A 16,903-nucleotide genomic window follows, 5' to 3' on the forward strand; every position below is an offset into this window, starting at 1 on the left:
GCTGCCCATCGGTGATGGTGGTGGGGGCAAGGCATAGGTGTCAGTGCACCTCAGTCAGTGTGGGACACTTTTCCTCTGGAGGCAGAGTAGCAGTTAAGAGCCCAGACCTGCAAAGCTTTGGGGGAAGGATGAGGTGCTCCCCATACTATTGTTAGGCTCAGAGTGCCTTACCCAATAAAGTCTGGTTGAGGCCGCAAAGAATCTCTTGTTTCCCTGCTCCATCTGCACCCGGCCCAGCTTTGAGCTCTTAAAAACCTGACTCCCCAAAGTGCAAGTGGAGGAGCTTCTGCATTTCCTCTGAGGGAAAGGGGGATGCGACATCTCGGGCCCATGCTTCAGCTGAAAGGAATGGGAGTTTTACCCAGCGCCTAGGGCAGGAGCAGGACTGGATGCATGCTGTACCTGTGTAAAGTATCGTGCACTCTGTGAGCGTTTTTCTTAATCCACGCTGAGCGATCACACTTTGAGACAGAACTGAACCAGGAAGTTCTACCGGCAAGCAGATTTGTGTGGCTTGGTTACGTAAACTACTTTGTCTCTTAGCTCTTTATAATTGATTAAGGAGGAAAGGAGAAGATTTTCAGTGCATCTGCTAAACTTAACATGCTCCGATTACAGGTCATCAGTGTTGGAGCCAAGGCATTTCTGGGTCTCTGGGCTGGTTATTTGCCCCAAACAGATACTTGGGACAAAGTACTTCTCAACCATTTATTACCTATTCCTTTAGACTGGGGTTAGATACTCTGGGTTTCTGTATAGTATAAAAGAGCATCTTGCTTGGTATGTGTGTCATGTGAGTTTGTTCACCTATTTAGAGAACTTTTCTACTGAAGTCCTAGATGAAGAATGAGAACACTTCCCTCCAGTATTTCCCATGGCTTTTTGGAGACCTGTATTCTTTCACTGATAACACTTAAAGATTCTATTGGAATAATGCAGTCTTAATAGGGCACACAAATTCATTCATCCCTAGAATTATAAGGATATTTATAATCTGGTGCCAGAATGGTTTTGAGGTGGTGGTGAAGACTTGTGATTACAGTCCAAAGCCTAGATTTTGAAAAGTGACTATATTTGGGTGCCTCAGTTTGAGTCCCTAACCTGAGACAACTTAAAGGGGCCTGATTATTCAGAAAGTGCTGAGCACTGACCTTCTGAAAGTCAAACCCCTTCAAGGTGTCTCAAGCTGGACAGCCAAAAATTACTAGTCACTTAAAAAAAAAAACCCACAAAAAAAACCTTGGCTGCAAAGATTAGACATGAGAAAGGACCTTGGGCAAATTGCTGGTGGTCCTTGTTTCTTCCAGCCAATTTGCTCTTCCTTCAGTTCTGTAAGAGGCTGGTTCTGGTTGACACTCTCCTGAGAAAAGAGGATGTTTTCTGATGTGCAGTGCAAAATATCTGTCTACTAGAGTGAACAGTTTGTTTGGGTTAGTCAACGAGAGACCTCCAGCAGTGGCTGCTCCTAGTGCATCTGGCATGTAAACCGGAAATTCTTAGAATCTCAGATCCTGTAAATTACACCTTCACCAGGATCGTGTAAAAATCGTTTTACTGGTGTAACTTTAGCAATGGTCCTTTAGTCTGTGAGAATGTCAGTCTCTCTCTCTCTCTCTCAGCACCACTTCCTGAAGTCACCATAGTGCTAGTCAAAGAGGACTAGAGGCAGCTCCTTTCAGAATCCATCAGTGCGGCTCCTTATTCCTCCAGAGGGGCCATTCTTACGTGGTGCAGGACATCTTGGGTTAGCTCCACGAAGGGGACTTAGACTCAGCATTGCTATGCCTGACATTTCGGTGCCCTGCCACATGGCAAATCCATAGCCCTGAACTAAGCACCCAGGCTGCCTACGTGTTACGCGCCTAAGAATGGGAGTCACAAAAACTCACATACTGAGCGGGGAGCCACCAAAGCTAGCTAGGAGGAAATGCCATGGAGAGGCGTGTGGCCTATGCCCCTCCTCGCCAAGGGAGTTAGGTGCCTAAGTCCAGGCTGAAGGGGATCATATCCCTCCACGTTGGATTCACAGCCATGAACCCTCCCCATGAGCTAAGGCCAGAAGGGACCACTGTGGTCATCTAGTCTGATCTCCTTTATAGCACAGGCCTCAAAACCACTCTGAAAAAAAGGGGCAAGAAACCCCATACTGGATAATTATGGAAGACCCTGCCCATAAAGAAAGCTTCTTCCTAACCCAAGTCAACTAGAGATTGACTTATGCCCTGAAGCATCTAGCTTTGTGTGCCTTCCAGTACATCAGACTGTCTGTCAAAGTGAATCCTGCTAAAGGCAGTGTGCGTCACCTCTGCCAAACACAGACCTATGGCTGTCCATCTTCTAAGAAGTGATGTTAAGACAACTAAAGCTCTTTGAATAGGGACTAGTTTAATAGACTAGTTAATTAGCCTGGCCTCGCATGAGCCTTCAGCAGGCTGGTTATTGATGCAACTCTTGCAAGAGCTGTTCAAACCACACCTAGAGAATTTTGTAAGACCTAGTATATGGGATTTTTTTGGGGGGTGGGAGGGGTGGCAGCTGGGGGAACCCACTTCTACATTGAGTTCCGTTATCTGCTCTGTGTGAAGAGAATGTTCACTAGACAGATACATTTGGCAGAAATGCTGCCGATGTTTCTTTCCCATGGGAAAAAACAGAGCACTTTTCCCCCCTAAAAAGCAGAAAATACAAGTGGGTGGAAACTAAGTTGCCTTTGAGCACTATTTAAGGAAGCCTAAGCCATATAAAATCTTTAAAGCTTCACACTGTGTACCTTGACAGGCTAATCTCCTGCAACCTACTGTAATTAGGTAGCAATTCATTACATGACCTAGTGAAGCCAGTTCTGTCTCTATTAATTCCAAGTCAGTCAAGTATCAAAGAGAGTTAGGTGCCTTAGCTAATGCAGCCAGAGGGTCATGCTGCATGGCAAAAAGTCATTGTTAAATGCTGCTAATACCACATGGAAAACAGACTTTTTCTATTTAGAAGTGATTCTCCTTTATATTTTCTCTCTCCTTCTCTGTTGGAGACTAGAGAGGAACTAAAACCCCAGGCTGAGACGTTTCAGAAGTGACTATCGATTTTGGGTCCCCAACTTGAGACACTTTAAAGGGGCCTGATTTTCAGAAAGTGCTGAGCACCTGCCTTTTGAGAATCAGGTCCCTTTAAAGCTGGGCATCCCAAAAATGTGGTGCCCAAAACTCACAGGGACTTTTGAAAATTTTGGCCCTCAGATCCAAACTTACTATCTTTCTAATAGTCGGACCCACCCCCAGGATCTGAATGTGGCAAGACTTGAGGGTTTGATGTTGAGAACTTAATCAAAACGCCTTCCCAAAGCTCAAGGTGTTTGTATTTGGCCAATTCTAGAGAGAGGTTCAGAACGTTAAATCTGATCTGAACCTCGATCTGGCTCCAAGGTTCTGGTCAGGGTGTTTGCCCAAAAATAACCATTACCCTGGAGTCCATCTGGTCCTACTCCTCAGGAGAAATCACAACCCTGTTCTGACATCACAACTGGGTGCTATTAATCCTCATGCAGCTCCCTTCCCTTGTAAAGTATGTGTTTGGGAAGGATTCTGAATACAGTAGAATCTTGAGTTCGCAAAGAACTCAGTGGACACCTACAATGTTAATAAAATCAAAGCTCTGATGGGAACTAGATTTTGAAACCTATCACTTCTAAAGAGAGCAGAGTTCTTACGTGTGCAAAATCTTAGACCTAACTTCATAGACCATCCTTCTAACTGGAGCAAGGGAAGGAAAGTTGTCAGAACTTGGGATGGAGGCATTTTGGATTAAACAATTCCTTAAACTGAGTTAATAAAATGGAAATTCTACAGCAGGTCTTTGTTGATGGGGCATGGGGCATCAGCATCTCTTTAACTTTGCAGGAAGACCTGAGAAATGACAATATTGTATTTAATTGGTCTGAGACTTACTGGGTTGCCTGAATGAGACTTGTCCAATGACAGCGAGCAGCTTCCAACTGGGGATTTCCCTGCCTCTCTTTTAAACTTCATCCCTTCCTATTCTGGGGACTCAAAGGGATATGGTATTAATGTCGTTGCTTCTGTTGAAAAGGATGGTGCATGAGCATAGGGTTTAGACTTTCACATATCAAAGCCCTACTCACTCAGAGATGAAGGGATTCAAAGTTTAGTTCCCATTGTTGTGTGTATTTATAATGGCACTGAAGCCCTCACCAAGATCAGGGGCATCTGTCTGGAGAATGGGGGAACCAGAGCATTACTGTCTCAAATCATAATTTGGTTTCTGGTTTGCTCCTGGTTGTGCTGCCAGTTATAAAGGACTTGTGGTTAAACCACACTTCGAGCCCAGAGACAGGGACTTCTAAGCATCAGTAAAAGTGGCAAAATCTGACTCGCGGGGGGAGGGGGGAGATGCTCACTCTGGAGCAGGATTTTCATTATATAATTGTAATTCCCCTCAAGCTTCTGTCCTGTGCAGTGGAGGGCCAGTGTGCAATGTGCATTGGTTCATTAGAGACTAGTGTATGTATTTTATCTATATTTATATTTTATATATATATATATTTTTAAAGGACATTTTTACAAAAAGTATTTACTTGGATGGCCCTTTGCCTGCCCCCTCTATGACTGAAGATGTTTGTGCTTTACCAAAAAAACATCTCCTTCTAGCCCCTGTCCATGGTCTGGGACACACATCTTGTAAATGACCTGAAATGTTGCAGAATCAACCTTGAGATTTCACTGAAGGATGGACACAGAGAGGGGAAGAGGGGTTGGGAAGGAGCAGAGTGTTGTTCAGATATACAGAGTATGTACAGCAGTTGGCATATGTGTCAGTCTGGCTCCAAGACAGCCCCCTATTACTGTGCTGGGAAGGATTCCCTGGTGCGAAAGTCCCCCTCTATAGCAAACAACGGGCAAGACTGAGCCCTGGTCTACACGGGGATGGTGGGGGGTGGATCGATCTAAGTTATGCAACTTCAACTACGTGAATAACGTAGCTGAAGTCGACATACTTAGATCAACTTACCATGGTGTCTTCACTGTGGTGAGTCGACGGCTGCCGCTCCCCCATCGACTCCGCCTGCGCCCCTCGCCCCGGTGGAGTATAGGAGTCGACAGGAGAGCGCTCGGGGGTCCATTTATCATGTCTAGACTAGATACGATAAATCGATCCTTGCTGGATCGTTTGCTGGCCACTGATCTGGTGGGTTGTGTAGACATACCCTCAGAGTGTACTTTCAGCCCTGAGCAAGGGAAGGCATGAAGTTCTGCCACCCCAGAAAGCCAAAGCGATTCCAAGGCTCAGTTCCCTTTGACCTTCCAGCTTGTGCATTGGCCCAACCCAGCCGCAGCCTGCTTGCCACTTTGTATCCAGTCTTCTCCACCTTCAGCGCTCCCCACATCCTCACCTGAAAGGTGTGTCGGACATGAAGCAGCTGCTCTGCCTGCCTGCCCCAGGGCCCCTGATCTGGGGAAGCCCTGCACAATCACACAGCAGGAGGAACCTTATGCCCCCTTACTTCCTTGCACAGCTGTGCAGGGCTCAGTCACAATAATTGAAGCTAGAGCTGAAAGAGGCCTATTGGCTCACCCAGCCTGTCTCTCTGCCAGATTGTTCCTGTGATATTCCCGAGGAACCTGGGAGCCTCAGGTTTCAGTGAAATGGTTTTCTTTAACAACCCCGCCAACGACATAAGGGATGAGGCCTGGTCTTACTGAGAGAGCATCTAACCCAGGGGTGGGCAAACTTTTTGGCCTGAGGGCCACATCTGGATGGAGAAATTGCATGTAGGGCTGGGGCATGGGAGGGGGTATGGTGTGCAGGAAGGGGCTCAGGGCAAGGGGTTGGGGCAGAGGAGCGGTGCGAGGTATACGAGGGGGCTCAGGGAACGGGGTTGGGGTGCAAGAGGGGGTATGGAGTGCAGGAGCGGGCTCAGGGCAGGGGTGCAGGGAGGAGTGTGGGAGGGGGCTCAGGGAAGGGGGTTGGGGTGCAGGAGGGGTGCGGCAGGGGGTTGGGGTGCAGGAGAGGTGAGAGGTGCAGCAGGGGGCTCAGAGCAGGGGGTTGGGATGCAGGAGGGGTTTGGGGTGCGGGCTCCGGCCTGGCGCTGCTTAGCTGGAGCGGCTCCAGGGTGGCAGCAGTGTGCAGTGGACCTCAGGCAGGCTCCCTGCCTGCCCTGACCCTACGCTGCTCCCGGAAGCGGCCAGCACCACATCCCTGCGGCCTGTGGATACCTCCCCCGAAGCTCCCATTGGCCGCAGTTCGCCGTTCCCGGCCAATGGGAGCTGTGGGGGGCAGTGCCTGCAGGCAAGGGCAGCGTGCGGGGCCCTCTGCTCCCCCTCCCCCAGGGGCCACAGGGATGTGGTGCTGGCCACTTCTGGGAGCGGCACAGGGCCTGGAGCAGTGCGGGAGTGGCAATTCCGCAGGCCAGATCCAAAGGCCCGATGGGCCAGATCCGGCCCATGGGCCGTACTTTGCCCACCCCGGCCTAACCTGATGCAAGTCACTCTCTAGCCTCCCTCCCTTGAGATACCTGCACTGTCCCCAGGATGGTGCTATGCCCTAGTTCCCGATGCTGCATACTTTGTTCACCTATCCCAAGCAATGGAGTCTCTGCCACTTGCCTTGGGAAACCGTTCCGCAGGCTAAAATATCTCGGTGCCCAGAAGCTGTTCCTGATATTCAGTTTAAATTACTTCCTTTCTGAGCATCATTCCATTGCCCCTAGTTCTACCCTCGTGTATCCTGCTAAAGAACTCCTCTTCATCTCTCAGGCACATACAGATTCTTAGCATGTCTCAACGGTGTTGCCTCTTAGCCAGACTCTAAATGTTTAGCTCTTTCCTTAAAAATATTTAGCTGTCTTTATCTTCCCCCAGACACTATCACTATCTCTATCTCTTCAGCGCCCACGATCATTTTTGTTGCTATTTTCTCAACTCCCTCTAGTTCCATCAATATCTTCCTGCTAATGCAGTAACTGAATGAGATATTCGGGCAGCCACTGCACCAGGGCTGTGTAAGAGAGTGACTGTGACTCTTCAGCTCGGCGATGGGATGTTTCCGCAGTACAATAAGCGGACGAGCAATAGTGCCCTAGCAAATGTCATAATTAACAGCGCTCTGTGAGATCTGTGTAGCTCTGTGCTGTTTTCAGCTCACATCCTCCACTTCTTCAGCTGCACTTGGGGCTCAGAATGCTATTGGCTCACCTGCAATGGGAAGTGCAACTAGGACACTCAAAGGTTACTGAGTGGGTAATTAGGTGTTGTATGGGGAGATAATTGGGGACCAAATATTCAGCCTCTGTACTGATGTTAGCCATGCAGTCAATATGGACTTCCAGACTTCAGTCGGCACTCAGGCTCAGGGCCTGTGGGGACTAGCTTGCAGATTTTTGACTGCATCTGAAAGCATAAATGTCCCCAGGTGAGGATGAAAATTGAGCAGGGACTGTGCTTTGCTTTAGGTTTGTACAGCACCTAGCACACATGGGTGCACTACTGGAAGCAAATAACAATCATGGAGAGCAGGAAACTTCTGGAGATTGCAGTCCTGATTCTGGTCTCAGATGGGTGTAATGCTGTCAACCTTAGTGGAGTTACTCCTGATTTAGGGCTTCATCCAAAACCTCTTGAAAACAATGGGAGTCTTTTCGATATATTTCAGTGGCATTGGATCAGACCCTTATACTGGTCAGTGAGATCAGAATCAGGCCCCATATCTCCAGGCAAAACTAAGTGAGGGATCACTGGTCAAAATAACCTGGCCCCCTGAGAGAGAGGAGCAGATGCAATGTGAAGATGTGTGTATGCCTCAAACATCTGGTTTATTCTAGGGCGCGATGCTAGCATGCCATGTCACCTTTGTGGGGTGGGGGGTTTCCAAATCCATCCAAAATGCCATCTGTTTTATATGGCTTCAGAAGATTTAACCACTCCCCCCCCCCCCCCCCCCCGCAAAACATACAGCCTGTGATAAGATAAGAAATACAAGACTGAATTGCCAAGTGACCCTGATGCTGAGATTAGATTTAAAGCTATTGTTTAAACAGAAAGAGAACTCACCCAATACTTTTATTGCAGAAAGGTCAAAAGAGCCTCATAAATGACAGAACCTCTCAATTTAAAACCATATTATGATCCATACTATTTGACATCACAAATGTTGTTTGCTAACCTTCTTAGTATTTTGTATGTGATGGGACATTGCTTCTGTTAGCTGACTGTTAACTTTACCAAAAGCTGAGGGCTTGTCTACACTTAAAACAGCTGCGCAGCACTTCAGTGAAGATGCTGCCTACACCGGTGGGGCTCCCATCCGTGCAGGTACTCCACCTCCCGAGAGGCGGTAGCTATGTTATGGGAGAAGCCCTCCCATTGCCACAGCGCTGTCTACGTGGGGAGTTAGGTTGGTATAACATAGTTATGGATATGAAATAGTTATACCCTTGTAAGTTGCTAGCGTAAACCAACTCTGAGACTAGAGAATTTGCATTGCAAAGGAAGGGTATTATTCCTAGTAATGTGTTATCCATTGTAACCCTGAAACTCCACCTTCATCAGTCCATTACAGAGCCAAGTCCCTTCTGCACTGCTCATGTCCATGCAAGCATTTTTATTAGCTCAAGGCTGGGCCGAAGTTCCTTGAATGTCTCCTTTCTATCAAGCCCACCCATCCATGTAGCTGATTGTCAGCTGGCTCCTTAAAGCTGGTTGAAAACCAGGAAAATTATTTCATAAAGAAATTCAAAATGTTTTTTTCCCCTTTCTGCAGGGTTCAGAATGGACTCATTTTCCATAAATGCTTTCCACAACCTGATCAATTCAACCACTGGGGAAGGTCCATTGTGGGGTATATAGTCTGCAAAGTTTATACTCCAGCAATCTGTGATAAACAAATGTGGTGAAGTTCTGGAACGAAAATTGCTGCTGGCACTTTTCCCCTGCCCTGCTCTAGGCCTGGTGGCTGTGATCACACCAAGAGATATCCTGTAAAACTGGAGCCGTTTTAGCATACTCCCAGAGGGTTTGCTTGTTACCTAGTGTGGCAGGGTAAAATAATTGTGTAGTAACGAGTAGTAAATTATCTGCATAATTATTTGCAAATGGGGCATTCATACTTAGACCAAGTGAAAGAGGAATCACTTTTGGGGGTTCAGGATCTGTGAATTAACTAGGGAACCCATCTCGGATTAATCAGTTACCTGTTTGTTCCGAGGGCTCAGGGGTGGTGGTTATGGACCCTGATGGAAAAATGACTTTCGGGTGGGTTTCCCCCCACTCCAGTCAGCAGTGGTTCTATTGTATCCCAGTTCTGCTGGGTGGTGCTTTGGGTGGAAACATTACAACATCACAACATGGGGAGTAGATGGCCAGCCCTCTGTGGAGAAAGAGGTGGTTAGGGACTATTTAGAAAAGCTGGACGTGCACAAATCTATGGGGCCGGACGAGTTGCATCCGAGAGTGCTAAAGGAATTGGCGGCTGTGATTGCAGAGCCATTGGCCATTATCTTTGAAAACTCATGGCGAACGGGGGAAGTCCCAGATGACTGGGGATAGCTCAGTGGTTTAAGCATTGGCCTGCTAAACCCAGGGTTGTGAGTTCAATCCTTGAGGGGGCCATTTAGGGATCTGGAACAAAAAAAAATGTTGATTGTGCCTGCTTTGAGCAGGGGGTTGGACTAGATGATCTCCTGAGGTCCCTTCCAACTCTGATATTCTATGATGACTGGAAAAAGGCTAATGTAGTGCCAATCTTTAAAAAAGGGAACGAGGAGGATCCTGGGAACTACAGGCCAGTCAGCCTCACCTCAGTCCCCGGAAAAATCATGGAGCAGGTCCTAAAGGAATCAATCCTGAAGCACTTACTTGAGAGGAAAGTGATCAGGAACAGTCAGCATGGATTCACCAAGGGAAGGTCATGCCTGACTAATCTAATCACTTTCTATGAGATTACTGGTTCTGTGGATGAAGGGAAAGCAGTGGATGTATCGTTTCTTGACTTTAGCAAAGCTTTTGACACAGTCTCCCACAGTATTCTTGGCAGCAAGTTAAAGAAGTACGGGCTGGATGAATGCACTATAAGGTGGGTAGAAAGTTTGCTAGGTTGTCGGGCTCAACGGGTAGTGATCAATGGCTCCATGTCTAGTTGGCAGCCGGTGTCAAGTGGAGTGCCCCAGGGGTCGGTCCTGGGGCCGGTTTTGTTCAATATCTTCATAAATGATCTGGAGGATGGTGTGGATTGCACTCTCAGCAAATTTGCAGATGATACTAAACTGGGAGGAGTGGTTGATACGCTGGAGGGCAGGGATAGGATACAGAGGGACCTAGACAAATTGGAGAATTGGGCCAAAAGAAATCTGATGAGGTTCAATAAGGATAAGTGCAGGGTCCTGCACTTAGGATGGAAGAACCCAATGCACCGCTACAGACTAGGGACCGAATGGCTAGGAAGCAGTTCTGCGGAAAAGGACCTAGGGGTGACAGTGGACGAGAAGCTGGATATGAGTCAGCAGTGTGCCCTTGTTGCCAAGAAGGCCAATGGCATTTTGGGATGTATAAGTAGGGGCATAGCGAGCAGATCGAGGGATGTGATCGTTCCCCTCTATTCGACATTGGTGAGGCCTCATCTGGAGTACTGTGTCCAGTTTTGGGCCCCACACTACAAGAAGGATGTGGATAAATTGGAGAGAGTCCAGCGAAGAGCAACAAAAATGATTAGGGGTCTGGAACACATGACTTATGAGGAGAGGCTGAGGGAACTGGGATTGTTTAGTCTGCAGAAGAGAAGAATGAGGGGGGATTTGATAGCTGCTTTCAACTACCTGAGAGGTGGTTCCAGAGAGGATGGTTCTAGACTATTCTCAGTGGTAGAAGAGGACAGGACAAGGAGTAATGGTCTCAAGTTGCAGTGGGGGAGGTTTAGGTTGGATATTAGGAAAAACTTCTTCACTAGGAGGGTGGTGAAACACTGGAATGCGTTACCTAGGGAGGTGGTAGAATCTTCTTCCTGAGAAGTTTTTAAGGTCAGGCTTGACAAAGCCCTGGCTGGGATGATTTAGTTGGGGATTGGTCCTGCTTTGAGCAGGGGGTTGGACTAGATGACCTCCTGAGGTCCCTTCCAACCCAGATATTCTATGATTCTATGATTAACCTTACCCGAGCCTGAACCTCCAGCCAGGCTAAAAATTAAGGGATAACAAAGCTGTGATCGACAACGTGTGAATAAGACACCTGCATGGACTTCATCTCAGTGGGGGATTATAGCTAGGCCGGAGCAGGGATTACCTGATTTTAAGCCTTTTTTGTTTTCTTTCCCCCTAGGACAATGCCAGACCTTGTGAATGTGTCTAGGATCCCCTATTAAAACACGTTGAAGTGATCCTTACAGTTCCAGGGTGCACAGATTCCCTACTAATCACATAAGCCTGAGCCAATCCGGCCCCCTGAATCTGAGCTGGGGTGGCCAGCTCATGCTGCTGCCCGCGTTGCAATATCTGCACAGCTGTTTTTAGTGAGGAGTGCAAGTCTGTGTACCCGTAATGACCTGCAAAGCCCTGTGCAGCGTCAGGGTCTGACATGCACTGACTCCCCCTCTCTCTTTGCCTTCAGTTCCAGGGAGGAGTGTGGGCCTTGAGCACAGGTCTGTGTGATGCACTGATGACCATGGATGTGATGCTGTGCACCGCCTCTATCTTCAACCTCTGTGCTATCAGCGTGGATCGGTAAGCACCCCCCCTCGGCTACTTAGCCCATCCGAGCTTGTCTGTTGTCTGGGCTTTACAGCCCTTCCCCTGGGAAATCATTGAAGGGATGTTTCCCCACCTGCCTTCTGCATTGAAGCGGTGCTGAGGTCAGATGGGCTGGGGCTTTCCTCATTCCCATGCAGGGAATCCCTAGCCCTGTTCCCCCTAGGGAAATCCCTCTTGGACTGAATCGATTTCCTCCATCTCCAGCCCCAGTTTTGGTGGAGATTTGCTCCCTCATCTTTCCAAGCAGCCTGGGAGCAGTTAATAGTGATGCCAAAGGCAGAAACTGGGCTGCTGAGAGCTGTCCCTTGTTGGGTTTGACTTGAGAGAGTGAATTATGTCTAGAATAAGCCTTCGGCCCCTTGGATTCCAGAGTTCTGCCCTAATTCCCAGCACAGAGGACCAAGCTGAGGCAAGCGGAGCGTTAAGTCTCAGGGCCCATTCAGTCCTGGCCTCTCTGCTTGGATGGCCAGTGGGTGTGGTGTAGACCCCAGTCCAATCAGAGGCTGGATTCAGACCAAACACGCTTCACACAGCTGTTGAATGCCTTCTTTGTTTCTGAGGCTGGGAGAGCTGCTATGCCCCACACCACGTGCAGAGGTCACCTGTTCCTTGGTGGCAAGCCTCCGTGGTGGTGGTCTTCCTATCACTTTGAAATAAGCAGAGCAGAACCCAGCATAGCAGGTCGGGATGATTTGGGTGGCAGCGGCATCACAAAAGGCTGTTTATTGTTCAGGGAGGCTCTTCTTCCCGGGGATTCGGAGGTGGTGGTGGATTCCTGAACAGAAATACGTTAGCTGGGCCAGTGAAGGGATGAGTAAGAAACAGCTGGGAAGTGATCACTTAGTCATAGGGCGCCCTTTGCAGAGCTCAGCTCCCTCTTTTCTCTGTGGTCCCAGTGCGCCAAACACCAGCCTGACCTCCTCCTGGGAGTGCGCCTGTAACAAGAATAGCTCCCTAAAAGATTTAATTACAGCCCCAGGCGCTCATTTCATTTACATTTCAATAGGCCGGCTATGGCATGTCAGCAAAATAAGAGTTGAGAACCTATTAACGGAGGATTAATAACTCTGTCAGAGGGTACATTCGCTACATCACCATTGCAAGCTGTGACTATTAATCCATGGTCAGTGTCTTAAACACCATGGGTTATTGCACATACATCATCTGCCTCCTGAAATCAAGTGACAGCAGCTGTCTGGAACCCGAGGTGAGGAAAGGAGAAGCTTTGCTAGCTCAGAACTGACTGATCCACATTAATAACCCGGCCGCTGCCATCTGGCACATGCTCGGTGACCTACGGTAAAATGCACTATCCCCTCCCTGCTGCAGAGGCTTTATATTGAGGGAGGTGAGTCTTGGTGAGGTGAATGCCAAAATCCCAGGTGGTGGTGGGGCACACAGGCAAGACGTTCTGTAGAAAGCCGATGGTGTGGGTGGGCGTGTATTACACTGGAGACCCAACCTGGGAATGATATGGCCACCCTCTCTCTAGGGGAGTAAGCGGCAATGTGTGGGAACTGTTAGTAATGATTAGGGTGAGGGGAAGGCAGCTGAGAAAGTGCCTCTTTCCTGTTGTCAGGGAACCGTGCTGTTCTCTTCCTTCTGCCATGCTGGGTGGCAAATAAATACCAGGTGGGGGTTGGGAGGTGGCAGTGAGATCAGGAGCTCATGCACTGAGTGGCACTTGTGGGTATGATGCACCATATTCTTGGGAATGATGAGGGGAGAGGCCATGCCACCACACAGGGCTTCAGCGGCCAGTCTGCTAGAGGGAGCGACAGCCTGGGAAGGAACTGAGCATCCCTAGATGGAGAATGGGGGTGGTGAAGGAGACGGGTGTCGAAGCGGGGTCAGAGAAGAACCAAGGGAGCAGCTTCCCTAGAACAAAGCAGTGAATGTCACGCAAACAAATGGCTGGACTTCGCCCTCCCTCCCATCCTTTGGCCACCAAACATGGCCCCCAAACATGGCAGGAGTAATAGATGTTAAGGCCAGAAGGGACCATTGGGTGACCAATCAGCCTGAGCTCCTGCATGGCACAAGTCATAGAATCTCACCCAGGGATGAGATGAGATTTGTCCTGTCCTGAAGAGAAGCTAAAGTTCTGCTTATGTTAAGGGAATTCACACCAGTGTTACACCATGGATGTAGAGACAGCGGCACAAACCCCTATTGTGCCACACAACACAGGTGCCATGGGGGGCTAACGCTGGTGCAGCTGGCTCTGAGCTGCTGTTCCACTTTGTGCCGGTGCCGTGTGGGTGGTGAGGATTTGGGTACATCAATGTAGCGATACTGCTGGGAATGGCCTTATGGCAGATGTGGCCTAATGGTCCGATGGCGCTCTGCAGGGGAAGAAAGGGTCCCAGCCAGCAGCAGGATCTCAGCCTGATCCAGGGTTAGGTGTGAGAGAGCACTGACGGCTCCATTTACTGTCAGAGTCATTGCCCAGGTAACTCACCCAGTGATCTGTGAGAGAAGAGGACACACTCTGCTGGCACCACGCTCCCAGATCAGGGCAGCTCCATGCTACCAGCCTTGACCCTGTTTTCTCTGTGTCACAGGTTCATCGCCGTTTCCATCCCGCTGAACTACAGCCGGCAGCAGATCGACCTGCGGCAGCTGATCCTCATCTCCACCACTTGGATCTTTGCTTTCGCCGTGGCATCCCCGGTCATCTTCGGCCTCAACGACGTCCCAGACAGGGACCCCACCTTGTGTCAGCTGGAGGACAACAACTACATTGTCTACTCCTCCATCTGCTCCTTCTTCATCCCCTGTCCGGTCATGCTGGTCCTCTACTGTGCCATGTTCCAGGGACTCAAGCGCTGGGAGGAGGCCAGGAAGGCCAAGCTGAAGAGCAGCATGTATGTGGGCGGCAGGAAGCTGTGCTGCCCACCTCCCGTCATGGAGAGGAAGCAGGCTGAGATCAAGCTGCAGGAGCGCAGTCTGTGTGACCGCTCTGAGTGCTCTTTCCCCAGGGGGTACATGATGAACAGTGGCATCCAGACTGTCTCCTACCCTCACCTCAAGTACTCCCACCCGGGACACAAACAGGCCAAGATCAATGGCCGGGAGAGGAAGGCTATGAAGGTGCTGCCGGTTGTGGTCGGTGAGTGGATGGTCCTCATTACGTGGATGCTAGAGCAGTGGAGTGCAGGGGGGAGGGGGGGTGACACTGGGGCTGGGATTTTCGGAAAGGCTTGGTCCATTGGGAACTGTCTGTGTTTAAAAATTGGCCTCTAATTCAGGTGCTGTCTTGAAAATCTGCCTCCCGTTGTGGGCTTTTTTAAGCCCCTGTAAATCTGGTCCTGAGTGCAGTCGAAAATCTGGCCCCAGGTGGGCTCTTCTATTATAACAGGGCACCGCTAGCCTTCTTCCCACCCACCCCCTAGCCAGGATTAGCATTTGACTGTCTCAGGAACCCCTGGACTAAGATCTTGCCTGGTGTTTCAGTCTTGCCGTCATGCTTAATACTTCAGCGTGATTCATACCAGTGGGGATGCCTCCAGACTCTTCCCTTCCAGCTCTGCAGTGTTCTCCTTGGGTGCAAGACTGGCAAGGAAGAATGGTCCCCATATACCCTTAGTGCAGCACTCCCAGCATGGTGAGAATACTGGATGCTGTACTGGGAGGAAGAAACATGTCACCAGTTCTCTGATCTCATGCCCAAAGGGCTAGGGTGAGATCTGTTTGCTCACGGGTGATGGACAGAAATGCTTCCCTAAGCAGCAAAGATGGGAGTATTTGAATCCTTTTGTTTAATGCAAGGATCCCATGATCATCAGCACATGGTAGGTGATTGTCCATCCCAGGCAGCTGGCTACAGATAGGACAGGGTCCCTGCGATTCCCAAGCCTGGCTGCAGCACTGTGCTCCAGAAAGTGAGCTTGCATTTAAATAAGCACGCAGGCTTCAATGGGCAGAAGCAACTGGTGAGGTTTAGTCTCTAATGCATGATGACTCGTTGGCCTTGGTAGGATGGACTGTCTGTGAGGTATTTCTAGCCTGTCTGGAAGTGAGCAGTACTGAAAGCCTCAGGAAAAGGCCTAGAGGTTTGGATAATTTAGTTTTGCTAAGTAGCTGCACTTCGAAGTGCAACTGAGGACCAGGTCCTAGCGTGGCGTGGGCAGATGGTCCAGGGATGTAAGGTGACCCCATGCTTTCCCACCGCAGCTACTTGCACTGCAGGACAGAGGTAGTCTCTATGGAGCTGCTACATCCTCTCCTGGGCAGGTGGGGGTGGGGGGAGTGGGCAGGGCTGGGTGAGGAATAGGTGGAGCCAAGGGCTCCATTACCACCCTCCTGCCCCCATGCACATGCCAGGGGAAGGTATGCTTTGCCAGGTGCAGGGCACTCCTCCTCCCCCCACCCCCACCAAAGTGAGGGTGAAAGAGGCCAAGTCAGCTTCTTGTGCTGCCCCCTGTGTGGGATGCAGGGAAGAGCTATGATTTAGCCCTGCAGTTTCACAGGTTTGATGGATCATCATGACTAATTGAGCACCTAGAACTAGAAATGATTCTCTGGCCATCCTGGCTCATCTGCTGTGACCTGCAATGCACTAAGTGAGGGAAGCAAAGCTGCTCTGACCAGGGGTAATCTTATCTCATCTCCCCTGTCTGAAAATACTCATACTCCCATATGGCAATCCATGCTGTCCTCTCTTATGGCTAATGATAATGCTTATCCTAAAACCTTTACAGCTCTTTAATCTGATAGCTGAAGGCATAGAGAAACACTATATTTTATTGGACCAGCTTCTGTTGGTGAGAAAGACAAGTTTTTGAGCTTACCCAGAGCTCTTCTTCAGGTCTGAGAAAGGGGAATTCCCAGCATCACAGCAAAACACAAGTGGGACAAATTGTTTAGCATAAGTAGTTGGCACATATTGTAAGGGCCCATTCAGGGTAGAGTGGCCCATTAACACCTTTGCAGTCAGAGGACAAAAAGAGGGGGTTAATGGGTTACAGATTGTTGTAATAAGCCATAAATCAGTGTCTCTGTTCAGTCCATCCATTACTGCGCTCTGATTGACCTCCATAGTTGTGAAATCCGCTGCAGGAATGTGGGGTGGGGCTGGGGATGAGGGGGCTCCAGGCTGGGACCAGTGGGTTCAGAGGGTGGGAGGGAGATCAGGGATGGGGCAGGTTGCTGGGG

General features: G+C 49.3%; 1 protein-coding gene across 1 annotated transcript in view; it reads left to right on the forward strand.

The window, feature by feature from the left end:
• Window positions 1–16,903, forward strand: part of DRD4 (dopamine receptor D4) — a 32,393-nt gene that overhangs the window by 13,094 nt on the left and 2,396 nt on the right. The window contains exons 2-3 of the mRNA XM_084630014.1: window positions 11,607–11,719; window positions 14,311–14,858. Coding sequence (XP_084486140.1) covers window positions 11,607–11,719; window positions 14,311–14,858 — 661 coding nt within the window. The remainder of the gene's footprint in view (window positions 1–11,606; window positions 11,720–14,310; window positions 14,859–16,903) is intronic.

Source organism: Lepidochelys olivacea (genome assembly GCF_965140295.1).
Source record: "Lepidochelys olivacea isolate rLepOli2 genome assembly, chromosome: 6".
NCBI classification, from domain to species: Eukaryota; Metazoa; Chordata; order Testudines; family Cheloniidae; genus Lepidochelys; species Lepidochelys olivacea.